General features: G+C 32.3%; 1 protein-coding gene, 1 long non-coding RNA gene and 1 pseudogene across 5 annotated transcripts; 1 reads left to right on the forward strand and 2 right to left on the reverse strand.

Annotated features, from left to right (window-relative positions):
- Window positions 1-29: 29 nt before the first annotated feature.
- On the reverse strand, window positions 30-6,003 carry LOC107474535 (uncharacterized). 4 transcript variants are annotated; one of them, XR_008005745.1, is made up of 7 exons: window positions 5,252-6,003; window positions 3,469-3,555; window positions 3,321-3,391; window positions 2,993-3,066; window positions 2,793-2,897; window positions 2,533-2,638; window positions 30-241 (listed from the first exon to the last, which is right to left on the reverse strand). It is a non-coding gene; the product is annotated as an uncharacterized LOC107474535 (long non-coding RNA). The 4 variants fall into 4 exon arrangements; XR_008005744.1 differs by lacking the exon at window positions 30-241 and adding an exon at window positions 306-1,481; XR_002370695.2 differs by lacking the exon at window positions 30-241 and adding an exon at window positions 308-1,083.
- Window positions 6,004-8,901: 2,898 nt separating this feature from the next.
- LOC107474539 (ABC transporter I family member 10-like) lies at window positions 8,902-11,132 on the reverse strand (annotated as a pseudogene).
- Window positions 11,133-14,265: 3,133 nt separating this feature from the next.
- LOC107474534 (polygalacturonase inhibitor 2) lies at window positions 14,266-16,440 on the forward strand. Its single transcript, XM_016094160.3, has 2 exons — window positions 14,266-15,032; window positions 15,806-16,440. Exons 1-2 carry the CDS (start codon window positions 14,477-14,479, stop codon window positions 16,249-16,251), a joined length of 1,002 nt encoding a protein of 333 aa, XP_015949646.1. The 5' UTR covers window positions 14,266-14,476; the 3' UTR covers window positions 16,252-16,440.
- The last annotated feature ends 9,808 nt before the right edge of the window (window positions 16,441-26,248 follow it).

The raw sequence follows: 26,248 nt of genomic DNA on the forward strand, positions 1-26,248 counted from the left end.
ACTTGGCGTTTAACGCCAAGTTACGTCGTCATTCTTCGAATAAAGTATGGACTATTATATATTGCTGGAAAGCCCTGGATGTCTACTTTCCAACGCCGTTGAGAGCGCGCCAATTGGAGTTCTGTAGCTCCAGAAAATCCATTTCGAGTGCAGGGAGGTCAGAATCCAACAGCATCAGCAGTCCTTTTGTCAGCCTTCTTCAGAGTTTTGCTCAAATCCCTCAATTTCAGTCAGAATTTACCTGAAATCACAGAAAAACACACAAACTCATAGTAAAGTTCAGAAATGTGAATTTAACATAAAAACTAATGAAAACATCCCTAAAAGTAGCTCAAACTTACTAAAAACTATATAAAAACAATGCCAAAAAGCGTATAAATTATCCGCTCATCAATAAACATCATTTATTTTTTTTATTTTTTTAATTTCTGCTGTTTAGCTATTTTTGGATCTGAAAACTGAAATTGTGGTTGATGATTATTGAATTATCGTTTAATCTAAATTTTTTGTTGATTTATTTTGTAAATGTTGCTGTTAATTTATTTTGGGGTTGTTGTTGCTGGAAAAAAAAGTGTCGTAAATAATGAATGGCTATGGTGGCAGTGGTGATGGTGGTGAGGAAAGGAAGAGGGAGGAGGTGCGAAGCGATGATGATGTAAAGTTAATGGTGAGGCTGTGGAGATTCTTTTATTATTTTTATTTAAGGGTGAAATTGTCTAAAAAATATTATTTTTGAACAAAAGAACAATTTTATAACATTTTGTAAAGTTGAAGATGATTTTAATAACGAAAAAAGATCAGTGATGATTTTGATTTTGGCCTCAGACCTTAAAAACGAAAAAAGTACTTAACCCATTGATTTTTAAATATTCGTGTGCTCAATCGAGAAGAGAGTCAAATAATAAGAATATTAGAGCACTTGGTGCAAAATCTTATGAATTATTTAATCATAAACCTTATCACAATTAGATATTGTTACAAAATTTATGCATTAATTTTCAAGTTCCGATTGCCAGTATTAATGAAATTATTTCCATCTAAACTCTCCAAGGCTTCTTCCCCACACCAGCTACTTCACTCATCCTTCTTCAGAGTAACAACAAATCAAACTCATTAACAAATAATAACAACTAATGTCAGAATCTATTTCACAATTGAAAATAAATTACAAAACTCTATCACCTCTACCCTCATTTTAATACATCAAAAGAGTTCAATCATTGAATTATTATGAATCACAATACAAGAGAAAATAACAATATTGAGTTAAAACAATCACAATATTCAATTTTATTATATCATATTCCAGGGACTACGGAGATGGAAAAAAAATAGATATGGAGACCGTTGAAATCAATTTATGCAATGAATATTTGAGAACTTACCATATAGTCAATGCATATACCACTCAACCATTGAAGATATTTTCAATCATCATACCTTAGCATCACTTGCTAAAAATAATTTTTCCTCAAACTCGGCTACATTCATATATCAAATCTCTCTGTTAGTTTACCATTCTAACTAATCTCAACTATTTTTGCCAATGAATCAAATAATAATAATAAGAAAATTTGAAAATAGAAAAAAAATAAAAATAGGGGTGATGGCTTAAAAGAATCTGCAGTAACTTACCGAAAGGAGGAAAAGAAAAAATTTAAAATCAACAATGATATAAAGTGGCATTCAAATTGTAATAAATCTAGAAAAGGCAAAAGAAAACAAAACAAAACAGAACATATCAAATTCAAAAAATAAATAGATGAATGCCTGAATCGTATGTATTCAACTAATGTTTGTAGCAACCAAAGACATGTAACAAACACATCAGCTAGATTGAGAATAGATAGAAAATATCATATGATATAGCAAAGCAAATTCAGAACAGATAAAAAAAGAAAGCAGATTCAAGAATAACAGAAAACTCTACTATTAACAACGAATAATTAATCTTTTGGAAAGAGAAAGATACTTTTATAAAGTAAAATTGGTCTGAATATGAAATTAGCTAAGCAAGTTTAATAAAAACAAAGACAAACATAAAAAATCTACTGCAGTCATCCATAAAATGGGATGTATTAATATAGAACAAATGATACCCGATGCAATAGAGTTATATAAATCAACCATCAAAATCAAGCAGAGACAACCTCAACTTATAGCAGAATCATCTGCACCTTTTAAAAATTTGAAAAAAGCTAAATTAAAAGAAAAAATAGCTAAAAACCTAAGATTAATACTAAAACTGTATTTGGATAAAACACTTTTAATCTTCAAGATCCACTAAAATGAGAAACCTATTAAAAAATTTGTTTTAATTTTAGAAATATATATATATTTTTTGCCAAAGTTGCATTAACATCGTTATAGCATACACCAGTTAATTCACTCTATCATGTATATAAAATGTAAAATGAGAGAAGATAGTTTAGTCAAGACTACATGAATGAGAAGATAGTTTAGTCAAAACTAAAATGAGAGAAGATATGAAACACTTAAATAGTTAAGTGCATAGAAAGAGAAGGTAGCCACCTAGAGATTCTCTTTGAGGAAGCCAAGTGAGTTGCATTGAGAGCATTATAAGCAAGGTCAAAGAAGGATATACTGAGCCTCCAACCAGCTACAAAACTCTTCTTTGCTAGGAATGAATAAAATATGTTTTCAGTTAAGCAAATCAACAAATACCACATAATGCATTCCAATTCCAAAATTTAAAGTGAAAAAAGAGGCACATGTAATAAGCCAATCATCTTCAAATCGCAAGTATAGATTGAAATTTTTAACCCATTCACCTTAAAGCCTAAATTGTACTTGGGCTTCCTAAGGGAAATGACGACTTGTCCTCAAGTGCCTGAGCTTCTGAAAAAATTGGTGAGGTTCCTCCTAATCCTTTTGTGCTGCAGCATGAAATTGTAAACATTTTGATTAGAAAATTTGACTCGGACACTTCAGATACTTAAATATTGACAATTTAGAAATTCAAGAAACAAACCTAAGCTATCCTTCATGTAACTTGTCAACATCATACTTTGTTGTAGCAAGCTCAGCCATATCACCAAGTGCAACCTAAAGTGTAGTAAAAAAAGTCACACTCCATGAAGAAGAATATTAGCAATGATAATGCACAAAAAATGACAGACTTCAGAAAATTTTTATCCTACAAATTGTTCAAGATATTGGATGAACCTAGACTTCGGAATCAAATAGATAATTTTTGTCTAGACCAAGTTCAATATTACAATGATTTCAAGCTCACTATTTAATATAGAGTATTTAAAAATAAACAAATAGTTCATACACAAAGTTCAAGAATCCAATACCTTGTCCATGAGAATCTTCATTTGCTTCTTTCATCATGATAATTGTAGCGCACGACATCACCCTTTTCCACCTAAAGTAACCAATATAACTGTTATCTCCTTTCAAGATTTTATTAATAATGAAATCAAAAAAAAGTAAATAAACCACCTTCAACTTCTCATGAGCTTCCTTCCAAATCTTTTCATGCATTCTCTTTCCTTAATTATGTGCATTCTTTTTTAAAGATCTTAGAACCTTGGGATGAAAAAAAATCAAGTAATAATAATTTAATGATATACAACAACATACAAATGTGTAACAAATAAATTAACACCTATAACTTCGTTTAAGAAAACAGGATTATAGGCATTAATTAATAGAAGCACCATAGCAAACACAAATACAATGCTCATACAAAAAAAATTCAAAAGAACAAAAGAAAAGGTATTCATAGTAATATATCAGCTACAAAAGTATGCATAGTTTTACCAGATAATCAAAAAATAAAAAGAACATATGAGGAAGTCATCCTTTGAACAACATGTTCACTAAATCATTAAGGATTAGACCATTAACTGAGGTAGATGAAATTAAACAATAAACAACAGTGAAGGATGTTAGTACTTAGTGAAAATAATAGGTGCATTAAGTAAATTGCAATGATTTCAAAACAACAAATCAGTTAAGAAAATTTTGTGCATGTTTGGGCGCCATTATTTTATTAAAAAAAGATCTTTTTTCGATGAAAAAATATCTTTTTTTATTTTTTAACATGTTTGGCAAATTTCCAGTAGTAAAAGTAAAAACACTAGTAAAATCAAAATAAGATCTTTTTTGAGAAGCTGTAATTTACATCTTTTTTTAAAAGATCTTTTTTCCTTAAAAAAAAGATGTTTTTCATCTAATAAATAAACAAAAAGTACTTTTATATTGTTATACCCAAACATAATTGATAGATAAAAAGACCTTTTTACATGAGATATCCAAACATAAAATTACTTTTACTTCTCTATAAGATCTCTTAAAAAAAGATAACTCGAAAAAAGATCTTTTCTTAAAAACTCACCCAAACAAGCCCAAATTATCCATTAAAAAAAAGTAACTAATTTGAGAGGATTTTCTACTTTGGATTCACATGGATAATGCATATTTCTTGTTCAAATGATGCACTGCCTAGATATACATAAACAAAGAACTGAAATTTTTTAATAGTCTTTACTTTTCCCAGAATCAGCACAATAATGAGCACTGGATCCAAGCTTCCTAGCATCATTCATTTTTAGAATTGCCTAAAATCTAAGCACGAAATCGAATTATTGTTCTGAGCATCTCATTATTTTTTTCAAAAATGGTATTGGAAAGAAGAACACAGCAGAAGTTCTAATTTAAGACTAACATCAACCACAAAGATAACTAAAAAAATTAAAAAAAAATATTGGGGTGTAAACAATAGATACCAATTTGATTGAAAATGTTAACTTTGTCAAAAATTTTCAACGGCAAACACTAAACCCAAAAAAAAAAGAAGAAAGAAAGGTAGTACATGAAAGACCACTTTATCTATATTTTGCAGGGAAGATGTGTTCGCAGAAGACATGCGTTTTGATTATGTGTGATATCAGGAACAACAAAAGAATTAACAAAGTGGAGCTGAGGGTGCTATGCACAATGCTGAACAGTTCTTAAACCCTGAAAAGCAACGCACCAAAGAGGAAGATATAGATAATTGAAGAATCTGATTTTGTTAAAAAGGAAAGAAGGAAGATTTTGACTCGATATAATTGGATTTAAATGCAGAAGAAATCCACAATCATCGTCGCCTCGTCAATCACCGTAACCCCAAAATACAAAAAATGAACTACAACATCTTACAAAAGAGGAAAGGGAAAGATAATGGCACAAAATCAAAACCATCAACCGTGAGAAAAATCAGAACCATAAGCAAACTAACCATGAGGATTGATGAAGATTACGGAAGTTGAAGAAAACGACGATGTAACCCTTCTGGACAAACTATGACGCCACTATACGTGAAGCAGGGGAATTGGAAGAAGCGCTCGAATTTGGATTGGAAAGGTTGAGCTTAGACTTTTGCGAGTGTAGTGGTCGGAGATGTTCACCATCACCAAGGGATGCACCTTGAACAATCCGATGCTCACCGAAAATTCCATTGATTTGATTAGGATTAGAGTTTTGAACGAATGAATTAGTTTGAGGTTATGATTTACCTTGAAATGAATATATAAAAATGAATTTAAATTTGAATTTTGAAATGGGGGACATCAAATACAGCTTGGCATGCTTTTTCAGCAAAGAAAAAGAAGATATCATTGATTGTAATGAGGAAAGAAAGAGCACAGGATTGGGCAGTGTCGTGGTGAGGGAATAGAGAGTTGAAATTAAAAAATATATATTTACAAACCGTAAGTGATGATGAATGAAGAGAGTGATTGGGGAAGAAAGATGTTAGAAAAGAGAAGAGAAAATTTAGAAACCCATAGGAAAGGGGACCAAATCAGATAGGATGGGAAGAGAGACTAAAATAAATTGAATTAATGAATTTGTGGAAGATGAAGATGGAGCATATGTGCTCTTGAACAACAGGGAACACCAAATAAAAACTTACAGTGAAACATGCCCTTTCAAGACACGTAGAAATTTCACTAACTGAAAACTCTCTTTTTACAGAATAGGTATATGATTATCTCTCAAATAGCTGATTTCGCACAAAATCCCTCTCTAGAGTAACCTTTGAAAAGCTTAGAAGAGAAATCAGAATGGTTTGAAATCTCTAACTTTGAATGGGGATGTTAGGATAGAGTCCCAAGAGTTAGTTACTAACATTGAACAAGAAAGTGTTGGTTAGCTAGTCAACTCTAGTATTCGGTTACAGCTAGCAGTTAGAGTCTTGAAGAGAATCTTGATATGCAGTGTGTATTAAAGTTACTCTTATAATATAATATAAAAATTACGCATCCAAACATTTTATTTAACCAAATTCAATCAAGTTGAAACAATACATCTTAAATTCACATATCACTTTTATTTTAGCCGAAATGAAAACATAAATAACTAAATTTTAGATACATGCATTGCATCTTCTTCTTCCTTCTTCTTCTACCTCTTTTCTCTTCTTTTGCACAATTATCATCATCTTTTAGATACCTCTCTCTCTCTCTCTAAAGAAAATGCATAAGATAAAAAGAAAGAAGAGCAGCAAGAAGAAGAAGAAGCCAATTAAGATCTTGTTAAGAAACTATTGCATTAAGTCCAGAAACCTTGAAATTTTCGGTCAAGAAATTCTTATATCACGATTAAGAAAATTCGGAATCAAAGTTTAAACATTTTTTTTGCAATTAAGACATTTTGGTGCTATTTTTTTATTTTATGTTTCTCCCAAACAACTGATTCTCCTCCTCCTTTTTCTTGTTTTTATAGTTCTTCTTATTTCACTCTCCTAATTCTTCTTGTTTCATCCTCTAAGAATAATAAAAACAAAAAAGAAAAAAAAGAAAAAATCAAGTAAAAAATAAAGAATAAAATGAATGAATTATGTAAGTTTTTATTTTATTAATTTATCCTTTTTGATAATAAACACACAAATTTTTGAAAGAAAAATAAGTAATTTTATAAATAAAAAACACATAAATTCAACACAAAGAAAGAGGAAACAAGAAGAGTAAGAAGAAGAAAAAAATTAAGATCTTAGTGTCAAAGTTAAAAGATTTTTGTGTTATGGTTATAAAATTTTGATGCTATTTTTTACATGAAGAAAGAAGAAGTGTAATTCACACGCACACATGCGAGTGGTTTTTATTGTATGTGAACTAACTTAATTAGACTTAATTGACAAAATATTTGAATCTGTGGTGAGACAATATATATAATACATACATTTTTTTTCTAGTATCACTCTTGTAAAGTTTTTCACTACAAGTAAACATCGATTTGGCTATGGTAAGCATGGCCAAAAGTTGGAAAAAGCACGATAGCTTTTGGCCACGCTTTTTTAGTTATCGGCACGCTTTTGATAGGGTCATACTTGCAAGCATGCCGATTATTCTATCGCCACGTTTTTGGTGATCTATCGCCACGCTTTATTTTTTGCCATGCTTTTATAGATTGCCACGCTTAAAAACGTGATCGTATGTATATCCTATAGCCACGCTTTAAATGCGTGCCAATAGTGAAGATATAGATACACTTTTAAAGCGTGTCAATATTGGAAGATATGACTACCCTTTTCAAGCGTAGCCAAAAGTGGAAGATACTGCTATGCTTTTCAAGCGTGCCAATAGTGGAAGATATGACTACGCTTTTGAAGTGTGGTTGTTGATGACTGTTGTGCAATATGGTTACTCTTTTTAAGCGTAGGCTATAGGTTTGTTCAATAACCTATTGTTCTCCTTTTTTAATCTTCTTGATAAAACCTTGCAAAATTCATATATAATTTTAAAGGATAAAGTATATTTTTTGTCCCTAAAATTTTACAAAAAATTCAAAAATATCTCTAAATTTTATTTTATTTTAATTTTATTCCATAAGTTTTCGATTTGTATCAAATATACCTCACACGACTAGTTTTTAAAAAAATTTAGGAACAAGTCAATAACAATTTCATAAGAACAGCCTTCAACACAAGCAAATCAAGCATAATTTTTATGCATTTTTATTAGAGATGTCGAAAATATATTTTATGCAAATCGAAAATTTTTTGGACGAAATTGAAACAAAATAAAACTTACGGGTATTTTGAAAATTTATGCTAAACTTCAAGGACAAAAAATATACTTTATCCAATTTTATATCATAGTTTGAAAGAGTAATTCAGACAATGACCAAAAAAATTATGTATATAATTTTAGATCAACTAATTCAACATACATAAACTTGTGACCAAAATAAAAAAATTTGATCACAAAGTACCAAAAATCAAAGTATGATACTTTACATATCTATCACATATCTACTTTCTAATACATATTTCATTACAAAATATCAAACTTTATGATTAGTTTGATCATCCATTGCAACCTTTATTGTTTTTACTATTGTGCTACATAATTTTAAATATTGTTGTATTGGTGCATCTTATATTTTACCAAAAAAATAAGAGAGCATATATTGAAAACCACATTGTATATTCTTTAATATGCAATATTTATCAATTTTCCATGAACAATACTTCACAATATCTCTCTTCAATATACGCTCCTTTTAGTTGTCTTATTTATACACTAACTACTAATACAGATTCAAACACACAATGCATAAACACCACTAACAACTAGCTGATTCCTATCAGAATCAAGTAATCAAGTAACAGAAATAGTTGCACAATCTAATCGGGAAAAACAAAGAAAAATACTTTGAAGCATTAAATTTTAGCAATTCCTAAAGAAGGCCTGAAGTAAGTGCCTTAGGAAAGCATTTAAGTTGTACGCATAACATCAATAACAAATTAATAGATATATTTAAATTCGCATAAATCGAAATTACTGAGGAGCAAAAAAGAAAGGAGGGGAGGTTCTTACACAAATTCCAACAAAACCACATACATGAAGTTGAATTTAGACAAGGAAAAACAGTAGTACCTGTTACCTAATATGCATTTGAAAGATATTCAGATGGCTTGGCTTCAATGAAACTCCTAATGCTAGCTGCATCTCCATATTTGACAACTTTCCCATCCTCCATGTATATGGCATCACATGCATATTCTAGTTCTTCCAAACGATGGATCACCCATAATGCTGTCACTTCTGCAGAGGTATCCAAAGAGTTTCTAACAGCCTTGATAAGTCCGACCTTAAAACAAAAGCGCAAACAATCTATATCTATCAGAAAGTGTAGGTCTTACACCAAAAGTATTCATATATACTTGCACAATTGTCATTATGAATAAATTCAAATCCATGCATGATTCTACGTTATGAAAGCAGACTTGAATAATTAGAAGCTACTCACTGTGAAAATTCGGTACATTCTTGGATCAATCAACCTAAATTAATTCTTGGATACATTGATCTATGGATGTACCAAATTTTAATTGACACATATAAAGTATATAACAGCCAAAATAAACCTACACTATCTAGTAGAATATATTGCTCTTGCATCAAATCTATCTTATCTCTTGTTGGCGCAGTTATTACTATGAATAGAAGATTCAATTAGAGGCACAAAAACAAACGTATGGTAACACAAGCTCTGCCCAATTGGTAATATATAACATTTCATGGATCACTTAGTCATTGTCATCTAAGAATATTGTGAGCTCATCCAATAACAGAACTTTACAAGCTTCTGCTAAAGCACCGGCAATCGCAACCCTCTGCTTCTGACCACCACTCAAAATTAACTCGGATATTTGCTTTAAGGTTAAAGTTCAACTATTTCAACTCAAATACCTTCTCGTAGTCAGAGAGGCCTACAGCATGCAAGGCTCTCAATAATACCCTAGACCTTACTTCATCATTAGTCAAGCTGAACTTACCAAGACCAAATGCAACATCGGCGTCTACGGTTGGCATCACCACCTGTAACATGTGTAATGCTTCTTGCTTGACATATTTCTTATGTGCATCATATATATATACATTCTAGTATTGAGATTTCAGGTAATCTTCTATGTGTACACAAGTTGATAACAACAAAAAATTACATTTTTTCCTTTAATTTGTGAATGACACAGTTTTTATTTGTACCATCTATAACTGAAATCTGAACATCAAAATAACATTCAAATGTAGTTCAGTTATTCAAATTCATAAGAAGACACTATTGCCAATAGAGAGAACACTACTATTGAGAAGAGCTTAAGAACTAACTAGCACATAAAAAAATAAAATAAAATAGAGAGAGAGAGTATAACATCTGAGAAAGAGAAAAAACCTGATGGTTAGGATTTTGAAAAACAAAACTCTTAGGTTCATTCACATGCATTGTTCTTGAAGTTGGATTCAATAGACCAGCCAAAATCTGCAACATTGGCTTAAGGTGTTACATCATAAAAATAAAAGTAAGTACCTTCAAGAGGGTAGATTTTCCACTCCCACCTGGTCTAAGAAGCATCCAAAACTGCCCACAAGGAATGCGAAACGAACAATCTCTAAGCAGAGGCACGATCTTCGATTGCCTCGTTGCTGTGAATAAAAAATTCAAATTGCAACCTTCAATAGTGATATTATCAGCAATAACACTGCTCTTGAAAATTCCAAATACAAAACACTAGCAAAAATGCAACTTTAAAAAAATATTATCTAACTATTTGCATGTGTTTCTACTAGTTTGGTTAAGGATAAAATTAAAAAATAAAATAATAATTAAGAGTAATATTATTTGACCAACAAAATTTATTGATAAATGTTCGAAAAGACAATTAGGGCATTTTAAGGCAAAAGAGCATAATGAAAATTTCACATTTTTAGAGGGCTCCATCACTAAAGCACGTGCAAAGAAGTTTAAGGAGAGCTTTGGTAGCACTTATGCATAACGAGTTACATCAAATTCTAAACAAGGAGAAATGGACAAGGCCCATTGGGATAAGTCAGGACAGCAAGAAGCCCAATAATATTTTTCAAATTCAATGGGAGGCATAATTTATCATTAAATTTTGAAATTTTAGGCCTTTGTTTTAATTTATTTTGTGGTTAGAGTTTGTTAGAAGATTTGTTTAGTTCTGATTTGCTTAATAGTATTTTTAGGAATTTTAAATTTAAATCAAATCTGATCTAATCCATTAAAATCAAATCTGATTTAAATTTTAAAATCTTATCTTATCTTTTTGTTAGTTTGTTAAGGGTCTATTTAAACACCTTTGGTGAGACCATTTACACAACTTTTGATAAATAAAATTTCTTTAATGCTTTATGCACGTTTTTTAATGTGAATAAGTGAGGTGAGTGATTTACTTCACTTGTTGCACGAAAAAGATTGATGGATCCAACACTAAGATGATTTGCGTGGTGGTTTCTTTCAATTTTCATCCCTCTGATCTAGGTTGTCAAGGACAGGTTCTCTGAAGGTCTAGTAGAAAAAATTCTTCCAGTGACCTAGGTTGCTAAAAACAAGTTTCTTAGAGGTCTAGTAAGAAAATCTCATTTATCTATCTTTATGTGTTTTCGCTGTGTCATTTGAGGTGTGTCCTTTACTAAATAATCCTTATCTATTGTATTAAAACCCCTAAACCCCAATAATTCTTATCTTTTATTATTTTTGGTCAATTTTAAACACTAAGATTTAAACTCTAAATCATAAATCTTAAATCTAAAATTCTAATAATATAAAATAAGATGTGATAGTTATCAGTAGCTAAGAAAAGGGAGGTTGAATTTTGTCCTCATTTTTCTTCAGCTTTCAACCTTACGTTCTGTAGAGAATCTGAGAGTAAAAGATAAGAGAGAATTTGGTTTTATCCCCTGATGCGGTAGGAGCCAGAACAGTGTTACTTGCAACGAGAGTTATAATGAAGTGAAGTTTACTAGAGAAATCAAGAGATACTATATTTTTTCTTCTTTAGTATAGAATTAGAAACAGAGAAGAGAGTAGAGAATGACATACCGATGTATCCTGGTTTAGCTACTCAGTGCAATGTAGCCTACATCCAATCTCCATCACAACAATGATAGAATTTCACTATCTTTTCAATAGATTACAATCACCAATTCTTTCTAGGATCTACCTAATCCTATCTAGGACAAGACTAGATTCTAACCCAACCTAAACTTGAATAGGACTCACCCTAGCTTTCAACTGTAAAGTGCTAACCCAACTTGTAAGGAAATCTCTTCAGGATCATGACCACAAAACAGAAAAACTTACAAAGAATTTCTGAGACAACTTAGCCGTTTTCTCCAAGTCTAACTCTCTGCCTTTTTTCACTCAATGGCTTTTACAGACAAATCTCACTATTTTTCCTTTTATCATTGAAACTCAAACAGACTAAATTGAGAAAAATAAATACAAAATGAAATTCATGAAGGAGAATAATGGATAGCTCAATGAGCTATGGGAACTGAAACTTATGCTCTCACTCCTTGCTCAATCCTTAGCCGTTTACCCCTATTATAGAGGAGTGAACCTTCCAAAGCTTGAAACATCTTCAACACTTTGTTTGTCTTCTTCTCCAACAATTAGAATCAACAGGGGCGTTCACAGAGATTAGAGAGGGCAGAAGCAATGACATGCAATCATACCTTTCTCTTTTAACCTTTCTCTTTATGTTTCTTGAATCCGGACCGTGTATTCTTACTTTGGTCCCAAGTTTATTTCTTGACAGTTGATAAGCAGCAAAGCATCATCGACTTCACTTTCTTCATTATTGCAGAACGGTGCTTGTGACACAGAGAATTTTTTCAACATTCCTTGATAAAGCATAAATGAAAAAACCTTGTTTTTGTGAGCTTGTGTTGTAACTCTTTTTCTTTCTCTTCTTACATGAGAATGAAAACTAATTTTTTGTTCTTTACAGTGTTCTAACTCCAGAATTTTTTAGTCTTTCTTTCTTGTTTTAGAGTGATGTGGTTTGAAAGAATGAGAAGAGAGAGAAGAGAGAGAAGAGAGAATTTTAATTCGGTGGATGATAGTGTTCGAATGAAATGAATTCAAATGAAATGAAAATCAAATTTAGGAGAGTGAATTTTGGTTATGGACCACCTATTAGGCTTGTCATGGATATAGGCTCACTTTCTTTTATGATGATTTCTTTTTTGATAGAAAATATTTGTGAAAGCTTTTGTTCATGGTGAACCAATATTTGGACTTTGGTTTGATTATGCGCCAATTTATTTTCTTTCTTTTTCATGGTTCCGCAACTCAACCTTTGAATCAAGAGTTATTGCATGATTGCTTTGCTGAATCAACATTGGACTTTTATTCATGCTTCTTGGGTGTGGTTCAATTTTTGTTTTATTTCTACACACTAAACAAAATCTATCATATAAACAATTTGATAATAATTCAATAATATTTAATTATCATCTAATAATATTAATAAAAAGTATTGATCTTCAAACATTTTTAAGACAAATATAAAATTAAATCAAATTAAATATTAATGACAGTACAATTTTAAAACTTTAAAAAACATTAGAAATAAAAATATATTTTATCCTCCGATAAATATTAAAAAAATGAAATTTAGTTAAATCCATCTGTTAACTATCCTTGAATCTCATGTAAATTAGATGAAAAATAAAATTCATTAGACAAAAAGCAGGAACTCTAAATAATATGGTTCAAACTGCATAATCATACAATCCTACAATAATGCACATTAGAGAAAATTAATTATCATACTACGGTTGTCAAGTAAATCGGAAGCAAAATTTTCCTCACAAAAGATGTGGATAACTTCTACTTATTATATTTTAATAATAATACAAAGGCGTTACTTTTGATGTTAGATACAATGAGCTATGCGCATGTAGTTGGTGACTCATAATTGGTAGGCCGAAAAGAAACTTGAAACCTTTGAATATTTGGCACATTGAAATTGAATAAATAAATATTCAATTCTTCTGTGGTCGCAGATAGTATTTCTCCTTCTTGAATGCTAACTAAGCCCATAATAATAATAATAATAATAATAATAATAATTGTATTAGTTGATATTTTATATATGTTAGATTATTAATAATTAGATTATAAACTCCAATTTTAAATTGAAATTTTAATTTTGTTAACAAAGACTAATATTAAAAGAAAAAGTCAATAAGAACAAACACTCTTTATTAATATTAGTTAATATTTTAATCAATATTATTTTTACTATATTATTTGAATTTAAAATTTAAAAATTAAAAATTTAATTTTTATTATTTAAAATTTATCAAATCTCAATAAAGAAATAATAACTTTTGTTAATAATATAATATTCTTCATTTTAAAAATTGTTTATAGAAAATATTTAGAAGAGTGCGATTCAAATTCCAAATTCTAAATTCGTGAGAAAAACATTACTCTCCTGTCTCCTCATCGGTATATAGACCCAATGAGCGCAGACAACTGTTTTGGACAAGTTACCGCCGTCGTTGAAAATATAGTCACGGGATGAGAGAATTATGCAAAGCTGCTAGCATGCAACTATACCTACTTACATCATGATATCGACGGCTATATAAAGGAAGGTTATTTTGTCTCCCCAATTAACTAAATACAAACAAGTTGAGAAGCAATGACAAGCGTAGTGTTGTGTCTCTTCTTCATTACGTTAATCTGCCAAGCATCATTATCATCATCATCATCATCAACATGCAACCAAGAGGACAAAAGAGTCCTTCTCCAAATCAAGAAAGAAGCAAACAACCCATCCTTTCTGTCGTCATGGAGCCCACACACAGATTGCTGCGACATGTCATGGAGTGGCGTGAGTTGCGGTTACAAAACGAACCGAGTGCAGTACATCACCCTGATCGGCAACCTTGCCGATCGCCATGCCTTTCAGATTCCGCCTTCCTTCGGCAACCTTCCACGCTTGGAACGCCTCTTTCTGTTCGCATTCCCGAACCTGACTGGCCCGATCCCTGAATCCATCTCAAAGCTCAAAAATCTCATGTTCCTTACCATATCCGACACCGCCATCTCTGGTCCAATACCAAGCTCCTTGGGCAAACTCAAGAACCTGGTAGACTTGGACCTCTCCTTCAACAAACTCTCTGGGACACTCCCTCCTTCTCTCTCTCAGTTGCATCTTCTCACGAGGATGGATTTTGACAACAACAAGCTTACAGGTTTTTTTTTCCCCTTTTAAAAACGAAAAATAATAAAAATGTTACTACACACTATTTGCTACTATCGATTTGTGAATATATATACATATATATTGTAGGAAAGTATTATGCGGACACCAAAAATTAATTATAAAATTAATTATTATGTATTTATATATTAATTACTTTATATTCTTTGTATTTTAATATTAAAAATTTAATAAATAAAATAATATTCGATATAATATGTTAACATTTTTTTAAAGCTAAGATAATTGTTTGTAGTGTATATATTAAAATAGAAGTAATTGTTATATACATAATTATGTAGCTAGGTTTTTTTTAGAAAATTCATTTAATAGTAAAATGTTAGATTTATCTTATTAAAAATTGTAAGAATAATATTGAAGCATATTAATTCTATATATTAATAGTAATCAATCTTTGCATTTTCCATCTCTTACATTGCTTTCTTTTTCTTTTCTTTTTTTTCGAAAAAACAAGTCCGCTACATTTTTTAAATAAAATAAAAACAAATAACTAAAAAAAACTTTTTCCTAACTTTTTTTCATCTTAAAAGCTTAAAAAAGAAGAGAATCTTAAAAATTGTAAAAAAAAGTCTAAGGCCAGTAAATTTTATAGTTTGTAGTCATTAATTAGCTATTAATAATATTTTTAATGGTGTGAAATTGTATCTAATAGTTCTTTTTGATAGTTAAGTGGTAGCTGCTCTCCTCAAATTATAATATATATATTTTCCGCTCCCCTAATTTTTTTTCTTATTGCCATTGCAGGTACAATCCCTGATTCATATGGCTCCCTAAAGAATGTGTTCACTCTGGCCCTATCGCATAACCAGCTCTCAGGGAGAATCCCAGAGTCCTTAGGAAAGATGAACAACTTGTACTATGTTGGTTTGTCACAAAATAGGCTTGAAGGTGATGCATACATGCTTTTTGGGTCCAACAAAGGGACAGTTAGAATGTTTCTCTCCAGGAATATGTTGGAGTTCGACCTTGGAAGAGTAGAATTACCTGTGAATATGACAACATTAGACGTGAGTCACAATCGAATTTACGGAAAACTCCCTGTTGGAGTGCAGAATTTGGAGTCGTTGAATGTGAGCTACAATAGACTATGTGGTGAGATTCCAAAGGGAGGAAATTTGCAGAGCTTTAATGTGTCTTCGTACTCCCATAATGCGTGCTTGTGTGGGGTTCCGCTTCCGAGTTGCAAGTGAACAATGTTTGTTACAAAGGGATGTAAGCTCTAGTTAATTAATTTCATATGCTCTTGAGAGGTTCATGATATCCATTGTGCTTTTCATTTTTCTTTTTTGTAATTTCCTTTTTATTTTCAAATGGATGGAGATAATTATGTAAGTTTTAATAATGGTCACCTCTCACCAATTGATGGTAACTTTGAATAACTGATCTCCTATCTCTTGTTTTTCCTAATTGGGATGTGCAAAGTTTAATTTGTTTATTTATGCTGAAAGTATTTATTTTTGGAAACAAAATTTCTTCTTAAACAACCATTTTGGTATTCAAAGGACTGTATACTTTTTACATGCATGTTATTGTAAGATAAAAAAAAATTAATTAGTCTTTTATTTAATTTAAATTAAATTTTAAAAAGTTTAAATTTATCATGACTCAAATCAAGTTATAATTATTGGCGTTCAAAGTCCCTTAACAACCCAAATAATTAAATTTATAAAAAGCAGATAGAGTCTCTTATCATCCTATATACCTATACCAAAAATAATTATTTAGTACACATAACATAGTTCATTTTTTTATATGAAAAAAATTTGATGTTTTTGTTGAAAATAGAATTATTTAGTGTAATTATATGTGGTTAGATTTTACAGGTGAAAAATTAACACGCAAAAAATATGTTGCACACATGTCATTATTCTAGCAACAAGCAGAATGTATATTGAACATTTTTTTTGTATTTTCACAACATTATAATACATTTTAAATATCAACATTTAATCAAAACACCATCTTCGTCTCTATATTAAAAATAATTTCTACAACATCATCATCCCAATATATATGTCTCCAAAATCAAACATATTAAATAGCCACATTATATTTACTAGTATATAGTTGGTTCAATCAGTCTTAAGCACTCAAAATAATATAAACTACATGAAGACATTTGCTTATGATATATGGAGCATTTGATGTAATCTAATTTTTTACACAAAGATTTTATTAAATATAAATACAATCTTTATATAGAAAATGATTTGTCAAGAGAATTAAGATCTATTATAAGACTGGTGCGGATTTCGAATACTATAAATTTACTGGCAAATGCACTAGGTCATACCAAATAATAATTCAGGTGAGTGAATGTCGATCCTACGAGGATTAATGGATCAAACAACTATAATTGAATGATTAAATTAGTCAGACAAGCAAATAAGAGTGTTTTGAACTCTAAATTGTAACAAACAGTTAATTCAAAAAATTCGAGTAAACAAACAGTGAATGAGTTGTGAAATTAATATGAGAAAACAGTTAAAGTTTTAGAGATGTTTACTTTTTCGAATTAACAATTCTTACCAACTACTTTAATCATGCAAAGATTCAATTTATGGCAAACTTTAATTGATTAAACCCTAATTCCTTAATAATTTAATCTCTTCTAACCTAATCAACCGCCAATTCTTTTGCCACATAATTTAAATTAGGGGTTTAAGTCCAAATCTGGTATATGAGCCACACAAACCTTAAGTACCTAAAGATAAGATGATTATATGTCACGTATCACGTTAAGTCTAGTTAATTAGAGAATTATGAGGAATTGATTTTAAGTTGTTATTCAAGTGATTTTAACTTTTCCAATATTCAACAAGAATTCAATTAGAAAAAAGATTTATCTTCTAATATACTCTAATTCCTAGGATGAAGAACGAAAGCAATCCTTGAATATAAATCAATGCATTAATTAAGAGTAGATTGACAATTGTATTAATCCATCAAAATAAACAGAGCTCTTAACATTAACAGAGGGGTTTAGTTGCTCATGGCTCAGAGAAAAACCTAGGGTTGTAAAAAGTATGAAAGTGTTGAATCAGCAAGCAAAAGAGAAGAGAGCGCGAAAGGCTGAATCTTTTCTCCTTTTATATCTAACCTAAATGGAAACGATGCAAACTACACGAACTTGCTAGGCAATCCTAAACTTCAATACTTTCGATTCAAGTTTAGGATTTTATCAAACTAAATAGGTAAGCATACTAAGTATCAGTTCCATATCTACCTCTAGTATTAATCATTTCTAATACATTATGATCCAATATCACATTTGTTCTATTCGGTATCAAGCTTTTTCTGATCTTATTAGTCTCAAACAATTATCAAATTGTCATAGTTATTCTGTCTATCAATGTTTTCAATCTCAGTAAATCTCAATAATCCCAATAGTCTAAATAGCGAAATCATACACAAATAATAAGTAGTACAAAGCAAATGCAGTTAGAGAGCAAGTATAGCAAGTAATACAATTAGCAATTAATAGAATATTCAAGTAGGCAAACCAAATACAATATGCACGCTGAAGCAATAGCAAATAAATGCACATAATGCATGTTTGTCCTACTGGCAATGAGTTCACGTGTCGGTTATTCTGCCAAACCTGACACAAATCCGGTCGGCTACTCCCAGACTAGTCTCTCTGCCGCGCATCCCCAGGAGAGTTTCCTACCACCTTTCCTTGGACGCCGTAAAATTCCATGGGATAGTACCTTAACACCTTGCAACCAGAGAGAGACGTGGAAAAATATTTCGAGGGAGAGTGCCTTACACCTTCCCCACTTGCAACATACACAATTAAAAAAAGATGTAAGAAAAACATTTCGAGGAAGAGTGTCCTACCACCTTTCTCTGGAGGAAGTGCCATATCAATACGTAAGCGGGATAACACCCGGACCTTGCCACGCAAGCAAGACTAACCTCCGTCCTTGCCAATCACATCAAACCACGAGCAAGCAGGATTACCACTGACCGTGCCAGAATATATCTCATCATCAATCTTATCATTCAAGTCTTAAGTCAAATTAGTATCTAGTAAGTTCATTACCCACAAGCTTTCATCAATTCATCAATATCTTTAACATTCCAATCTACAATCTTATTCAAATTCATCAATTTCATCCCTTAATTATACTCATATTCCCAAGCCTAAAAACTAATTATCAGACGTTAATTGGGGGTTACAAAAATTTACAAGCTTACTGAAAATATAAAACAGTCAAAAGCAGAGTTTAATTAAAAAAACAGGACTTGTGCATACGCATCACCCTTATGCATACACACAAATCAGAAGTGCTTCCCAACTTGTGCGTACGCATGACCCCTTGTGCGTATGCACAACTTGAAAATTTTCTGGGCGTGCATACATGTCCCTTCACCCTTGTGCAAACGCACGAGTCCCTTCACCCGTTCTAACTTGTGCGTGCTCACACATACCAGAATTTATGGTTTTCTGCAAACTCTCAAATTTCAGATTTTTATAACCAATTTCAAACTCTCATAACTTTCTCTACGAAATTGTGTTTTCTGTCATTCTTAAATGGTTTTAAAGATCTTTCCACTAGCTTTAATTTACGATACATTTTATTCGATTCCGAGCTTCGAGCACCAAGTTGTGACCCGTCGAGTTGGTCAAAAACTCATTTTTACCAATTTTCATAAGATCACCAATTCACCAAATCCTATACTGTCTTCCTTCCAAAACAACCCCAAAACCATTCCTCAAAACTTATTTACCAATGACCAACTACTCCAAGCCTAAGCAACCCAATTCTAACTCATTTAGCACATTTCATCAATTATATCCATTTACAACAACAAGACACAACACTCCTACAATCTAAGAATTCACAATCAAACTAAACATCAATAATCTCATTTACATTCAACAATTCACACCACTTACCTTAAGTTACCAAATAAAAGGAGATTTCTAATCCTATCACGGTCTCCGACCCAATTTCCACATCGATCACCAATGTAGGCAATCATAGCACAATCTCATATTCAAATTCATTCACATGTAAGCATTTATATCATTCAACAACAAACACAACTCATAAAACCCAACCAATTAATCATAACAAACACCATTTCCATTCAATCTTATCCTAGGGAGAATTAACCTAGGTTTTCATACAACTTTACATAATGCCTACTGAAGAGAGAACTTTTGTGTGGTCTAGAATTCAGAATAAATTCTCGTTGTAAGTATAGTTACTAAACCAACAAAAGTCCTTTCTTACAAACGTTTTGGTTGTCACAAGTAACAAACCCCTAAATAAATTGATAACCGAAGTATTTAAACCTCGGGTTGCCTTCTCAAGGAAGGGTTTTGTAAATTGGGATTTTGAAAGTGAGGAACAAGTAAATTAAATGACAAATAAAATAAATAATTAACTATAAAATAAACTCTTGGCAAGATATGAAAATTGGAAGTCCTATCCTAGTTACTCCTATGAGAATGGAAGTTAATCCCACTTAGTTAACCTTTGCGTAAGCAAGGAAAAGTCAAGTGAACTAATTGGTTAGATTTCCCAAGTCCTAGCCAAATCCTAAGGAAAGACTAGAGTTAGTGGAATTCCAGTTAATTAGCCGACATAACAATCAATCATGAATAGTTGATAACTCAAGAGCTTCCAGTTAATCAATTAAAGCCAATAATATAAAAAAAAACTAAATAAGAATCTTAGATCTGAAATACCTCAATTGCATTCATTCAAAGCAGTAAAATCTAACATGGAAAAGTTCATAAGCTAATTGGGCAACATAAATCAAATACAAATAAAAGCATTAAAGTATCCCAAAGTAGAAGAGAAATATAAAGTAAAAGAAATATTGAACCTGATGAAGAGTTGAAATAAATTCTAATTTCTAAAAATCCTAATTTCTAAATTCCTAAGAGAGATGAGAGAACCTCTCTCTCTAAAAACTACATCTAAAACTATGAAAAGTGAATTATGAAAAAGCATGATCATGAATGGATGCATTCCCCCACTTTATAACCTCTAATCTGTGTTCTATGGACCGAAAATTGGGTCAGAAACAGCCAAGAAGTCGCTGATTGTGAAATCTGGTCCGTACAGGTCGCGACAAAGTGACGCGGAAGTGTCGTCCACGCGTCCGCGCGGATTGAAGTTTGCAGATGCAACGTGTCCGCGTGGAGCGTGCGTTCGCGTCGCCTATCTGTACGGCCACTATGGCGAATTATATATCAAATCGAAGCCCCGAACGTTAGCTTTCCAACGCAAGTAGAACCGCATCATTTGGACCTTTGTAGCTCAAGTTATGATCGTTTTAGTGTGAGAGGGTCAGGTTGACAGCTTTGCAGTTCCTTCAACTTCTTGTATTCCTTCCACTTTTGCATGCTTCCTTTCCATCCTCTAAGTCATTCCTGCCCTGTAATTCCTGAAATCACTTAACACACATATCAAGGCATCTAATGGTAATAAGAGAGGATTAAATAAAAGGAAATAAAAGCCAAAGAAGCATGTTTTCAATCATAGCACAGAATCAGGAAGGAAAATATAAAACATGCAAATCATATGAATAAGTGCGTAAAGAGTTGATAAAATCCACTCAATTAAGCACAAGATAAACCATAAAATAGTGGTTTATCACCTATCTTAAACCAAAAACATACCTTAATGATGGCAGGTTTTCAACACTTGAATCCCTCACTTTTTGGCCAAACCAAGCTTCTACAAAAGCTCCGCAATCACCAAGTGTAACATCCTAATTGCCCTAAGCCTTACCTCATGCTGTAAAGTAAAGATTAATCAAGGGTTACGACAATTCTAAGGCTCATACATAAATACATATATAGAAGGAATAATAATTCTAGAAGCTCGATGAAGAAAATAACTCAAAAATAGGATTTTTTTTTACCAAAGATAGAAGACTCAAACCCGCAACCTCTTAATTGAGTATGAGGAGACTATGCCATCTAAGTTATAACTCATTGGCAACTCAAAAATAGGATTTGAAAAGCGCAAAATGTACTCACGAAGCTACTAACTTAACGCATAAGATATAGATATAATATAACAAACTATAAAAGTTTAATAGCATAAGAAGCTAGCCATGGCTCACGAAGTTTAAGCCGGCTAGCAATATACAGACAATACAAAAATTTGAAGATTTAAAACAGCTTATACAAGTTTTTCCTCTCAAAGTAAGCCTCTAGGAAAAAGTAAAAGCAAAAGTGAGAGTACAAATCAAAATAATCCTACTAGCAACAAAATAGAATAAGATCCTCCACTCTGCTACCATAAAACAACTCACTGAGGTGGGTTGTGACCTGCATCTGAAAAAAATTAACAACATATGGAATGAGAACCGGAGGTTTTCAGTATAGTAACAGTACCTAGTAATGTAAGATGTAAGACTCCGGGATGCTAGAGGCAATCCTAGAGCTTCATACCAAACAGATATTCAAGCTTAATGAAATAAATAACTTAAACCATAACCAATAAATAAAGTTATCTAAACTTAGGGGATTTCTATCTAAAACTAGCTACCGCTGTCTCACAACCTTCACCAACCTATCTTACGTGCGATCCCATCTAACAAGTAATTCAAGAAGCAAGTAGACATGTTATACAATTAGGCAAGCTCAACTAAACAAAGCAAGCAAGCATATAGAAGATGCATATGATGAATGTCTGTCCTATTGGCTGTGATATCACATGTCGGTTATTATGCCAAACCTAACAGAAAATCCAGACGGCAACTCCCGGATTAGTCTCTCTATTGCGCATACTCAGAAGGAATAATTTCGAGGAATAAGTGCCCTACCACCTTCTCCTTTTAGAGGGAAATATTCCGAGGGAGAGTGCCCTATCACCTTCCTGTGGATGCCGCATCATTCCGTGGGTTAGTTCCCTACCACCTTACAACTAGAGAGAAACCCATGCTCAGGAGAAAAATTCTGAGGGAGAGTGCCCTACCACCTTCTCCTTTCAGAGAGAAACGTTCCGAGGGAGAGTGCCCTACCACCGTCTTTTCAAGCAGTAATGTGAGTGAGAAGCCCATCTTGAAGCCTCACATCCAAACGTAGGCATGAGACTGCCACAGCCCCTACGGTGGATAAAAATGCATATCATAATCATGTATTCAATCTCAGAGGCCACTCCTCATAGCACACCTCCACTCATACTCATTTCATTAACCATAATCATTCATTTCAAAGTTTCAACTCATCACAACCATCATCAATTCATAACTTTCCATCCCGAACTCACAAGTTTGCTAATTTTCTCAATTCGTAGATCTTTCTTCTTTCGCACTCCACCAAACCCATCATCAGTACACCAGAAACCTAAGCCTCCGTTCTCTAACTTTTCAAAATAATACCAAACCAAACCTCCGAGGACCTTTCCCATGTTTTAATGACTAAAAAATAAGCCCAAGAGTCTTAAAGTGGTGTCACAGAAGCTTTCAATCTTGTTGAGAAGGTGAAATAGTTGAAAACAAAACTTAAGTTTGAAAAATAGGGCGTGTGCGTACGCACAGGGGTGTGCACACGCACGCCCATGAAGTTTTCAAATATGTGCGTATGCATAGAGGTATGTGTACGCACTGGTAGTAAAAATTTTAACTCTATTCATCCACACAAGGCGTGCGAACGTCCTCAACAGAGTACATCTTCTAACGTGTGCGTGCGCACAGGGCTGTGCGTACGCACAGGTTGTAAAACTTCATTTGTTATGTGCGCGCACAGGTTGTGCTAGTGCTCTAAACAGACAGCCTTCCCCTATGTGTGCGTACGCACAAGGCTGTGTGTGTGTACATGTTTAAAAATTCACAGGGGTGTGCGTGCGCACAAGGCTATGCGTGCGCACATACCAGAAATCACAAAATTCTGCAGCTTTGCAGAATTTTAGATTTTGACAACCAACTTTGAATGATCATAACTTCCTTTACAAAATTCCAATTCTTACAAAATTTATATCAATTGAAAGAGTTTTCAAAGAACTTTAATTTAAAGCAAATTTCAACAAAATTTGAAAACTGAGGCTCGAGTTATGATCCGTCAAAGTTCACCAAAAATCTTTTTTTACTAAAAATACTAAAAACTCAAATTTAACTAAACTCTCAATCCAAAAACCAACTCAAACACTTTTCAACCATACCAAAGCAACTCTAAATTCATACCAAGCATTGCTTCAACCATTTTCTCAATCACACAATCTCCTAAACCATTCAACAAGTCTAAATCCAACCTAATTCACATAACATTTCACCATAAATCAACACAAAACCATAATCCTCAATCAAGATTCTCAATCATCAATAATTTACACAATTCTTACATTAAGAATCCAACATAATCAACTTTAACATAATCTCACTACTCATAGGCATCATCTACCCTATCTCATCATAATTTCACATAATCACAATAATCCAATCGCAACATCAACAAATCATAGTTGTTATTCTTCCACACAATCATCACTATTCAACATCATAATTCAACAACGTCAACATAATCTCCATTATCACCAACCGTCTATTCATCAATTAATAGGTCACATATTCATAATTTCAATCCATCATAAACATTGTAAATTTACATATTACCATGAATTTTCAGAATCCTCATGAGTCATCAATATAATCAATCACCATCAATACTCATCAACACCAATAATTTCCAACCATCATCATCAACCACCATAATCCATAACAAACAACAATAAAAAATCATCATCAATACCCATCTTCCAATTTCAACACACACCAACACAACTCATCAATAATAATCATCAAACATACATTTATATACAATTAACCATACAATCACACCTTTCAACCTATCTTAAGGTCAACTAGCATAAGTGTCCATGAATATTATATATTACATAGAGAAGACCGAAACTATACATTGGCTGCTCCCCAAAAAGCACACTGCACCAAGATTGGAGTCCAACAAGCTTTCAATCTCACCAATAAGCCACCAAAGCTCAAACTAACATCATATGTACACCAATATCAAAATCTAAGATACACAAAACAACTAAACACAAGAATTTAGTGAAATCTTACCTTAACCAACGAGATTAGAGATAAAATTCAACAATTACCTGCTACTAGAGATCACCTAAACAAGCAAAATCACAAAATCTACTCAAAATTATAACCCAAAAAATGCAGAAATTTAGGGCTAGAAATTGGGGATTGAGATGCAATTTCTTACTAGGTTTGCTTAGATAGAATCGAAGAGCTCGATGAGAGCTTCGCGTGGCTTCAAACGGCTCGTCAATGGGAACTCCATAGCTCAAGTTATGGTCACCAGAAGATGAATGTGAATAGTAACCAAACTTTCACCTCTCCTCTCTTCTCAACCTGCACCCCCTCTTCAAAATGAAGTGGAATGAGCTGAAATGCTCATTAAATGAGCATATATATTGGGCCTCGGGCCCAGTTTGGACCCAGTCCAACCCGTTAGCGTTTTTGGTCCGTTTGGCCCACTTGGGCCAAAATCTTTAAGATTAGTGCCCGATTTTCAATTCCAAATTATTTTTACCTTTTTAAAACAATAAATCATTTTTTCTAAAATACGCAGTACTGGACAGACAAGAGCTAGTTCTGCCAACTTAAGCGCCAGTATGCATTCTTACAAAAACTTTTCGAAAAAGATACATTTTCCAACTCAGAAAAATTCACTGAAATCAAATTTTACCTTTTTATTTTCAAATTAAAACTCCTAAACTTTGAATCTATTCCGGGCACTAAAATTATTTTATTAAAATGGTTTTGTGTGAAAAACTCTGGTTCTTACACCAAGCACCCAATCACGTACCAAAACAACGAAACAAGCCAAGCTACTCCATATAATCTAATAACAACAATAACTCAATATTCATACTAGGGTTTTACTCAAAAATTATGGATAATGAAAGGAGTTAAGCTTTCTCACCTTAACTCATTTGAAAATGGAATGGAATCTGCTTGGAATCTATGTTAGAGTACCCATAAAGAACCAAAATCACAAGTTTCTCAACAACATATTCTCAAAAATGCAAACTGGGAGAGAATGGAAAACGGAGTAAGGATTTCATGTTTACGTACCACATTGTTTAGATATAATTGAAGAGAGATCCAAGACAAACACGTGGCCATAAATGGCTCATCAATCAGAACTCCGGATTAAAAGTTATGAGCAATTGAAGAAAATAGTGAATA

Source organism: Arachis duranensis, chromosome 2 (assembly GCF_000817695.3).
Source record: "Arachis duranensis cultivar V14167 chromosome 2, aradu.V14167.gnm2.J7QH, whole genome shotgun sequence".
NCBI classification, from domain to species: domain Eukaryota; kingdom Viridiplantae; phylum Streptophyta; class Magnoliopsida; order Fabales; family Fabaceae; genus Arachis; species Arachis duranensis.

What these genes read in the sequence shown, in the direction of transcription:
- LOC107474534 (XM_016094160.3), top strand. Translation starts at nt 14,477, where the DNA reads ATGACAAGCGTAGTGTTGTGTCTCTTCTTCATTACGTTAATCTGCCAA. An exon ending in TGACAACAACAAGCTTACAG is followed by an intron (nt 15,033 to 15,805) that starts GTTTTTTTTTCC and finishes TTGCCATTGCAG; the next exon opens with GTACAATCCCTGATTCATAT.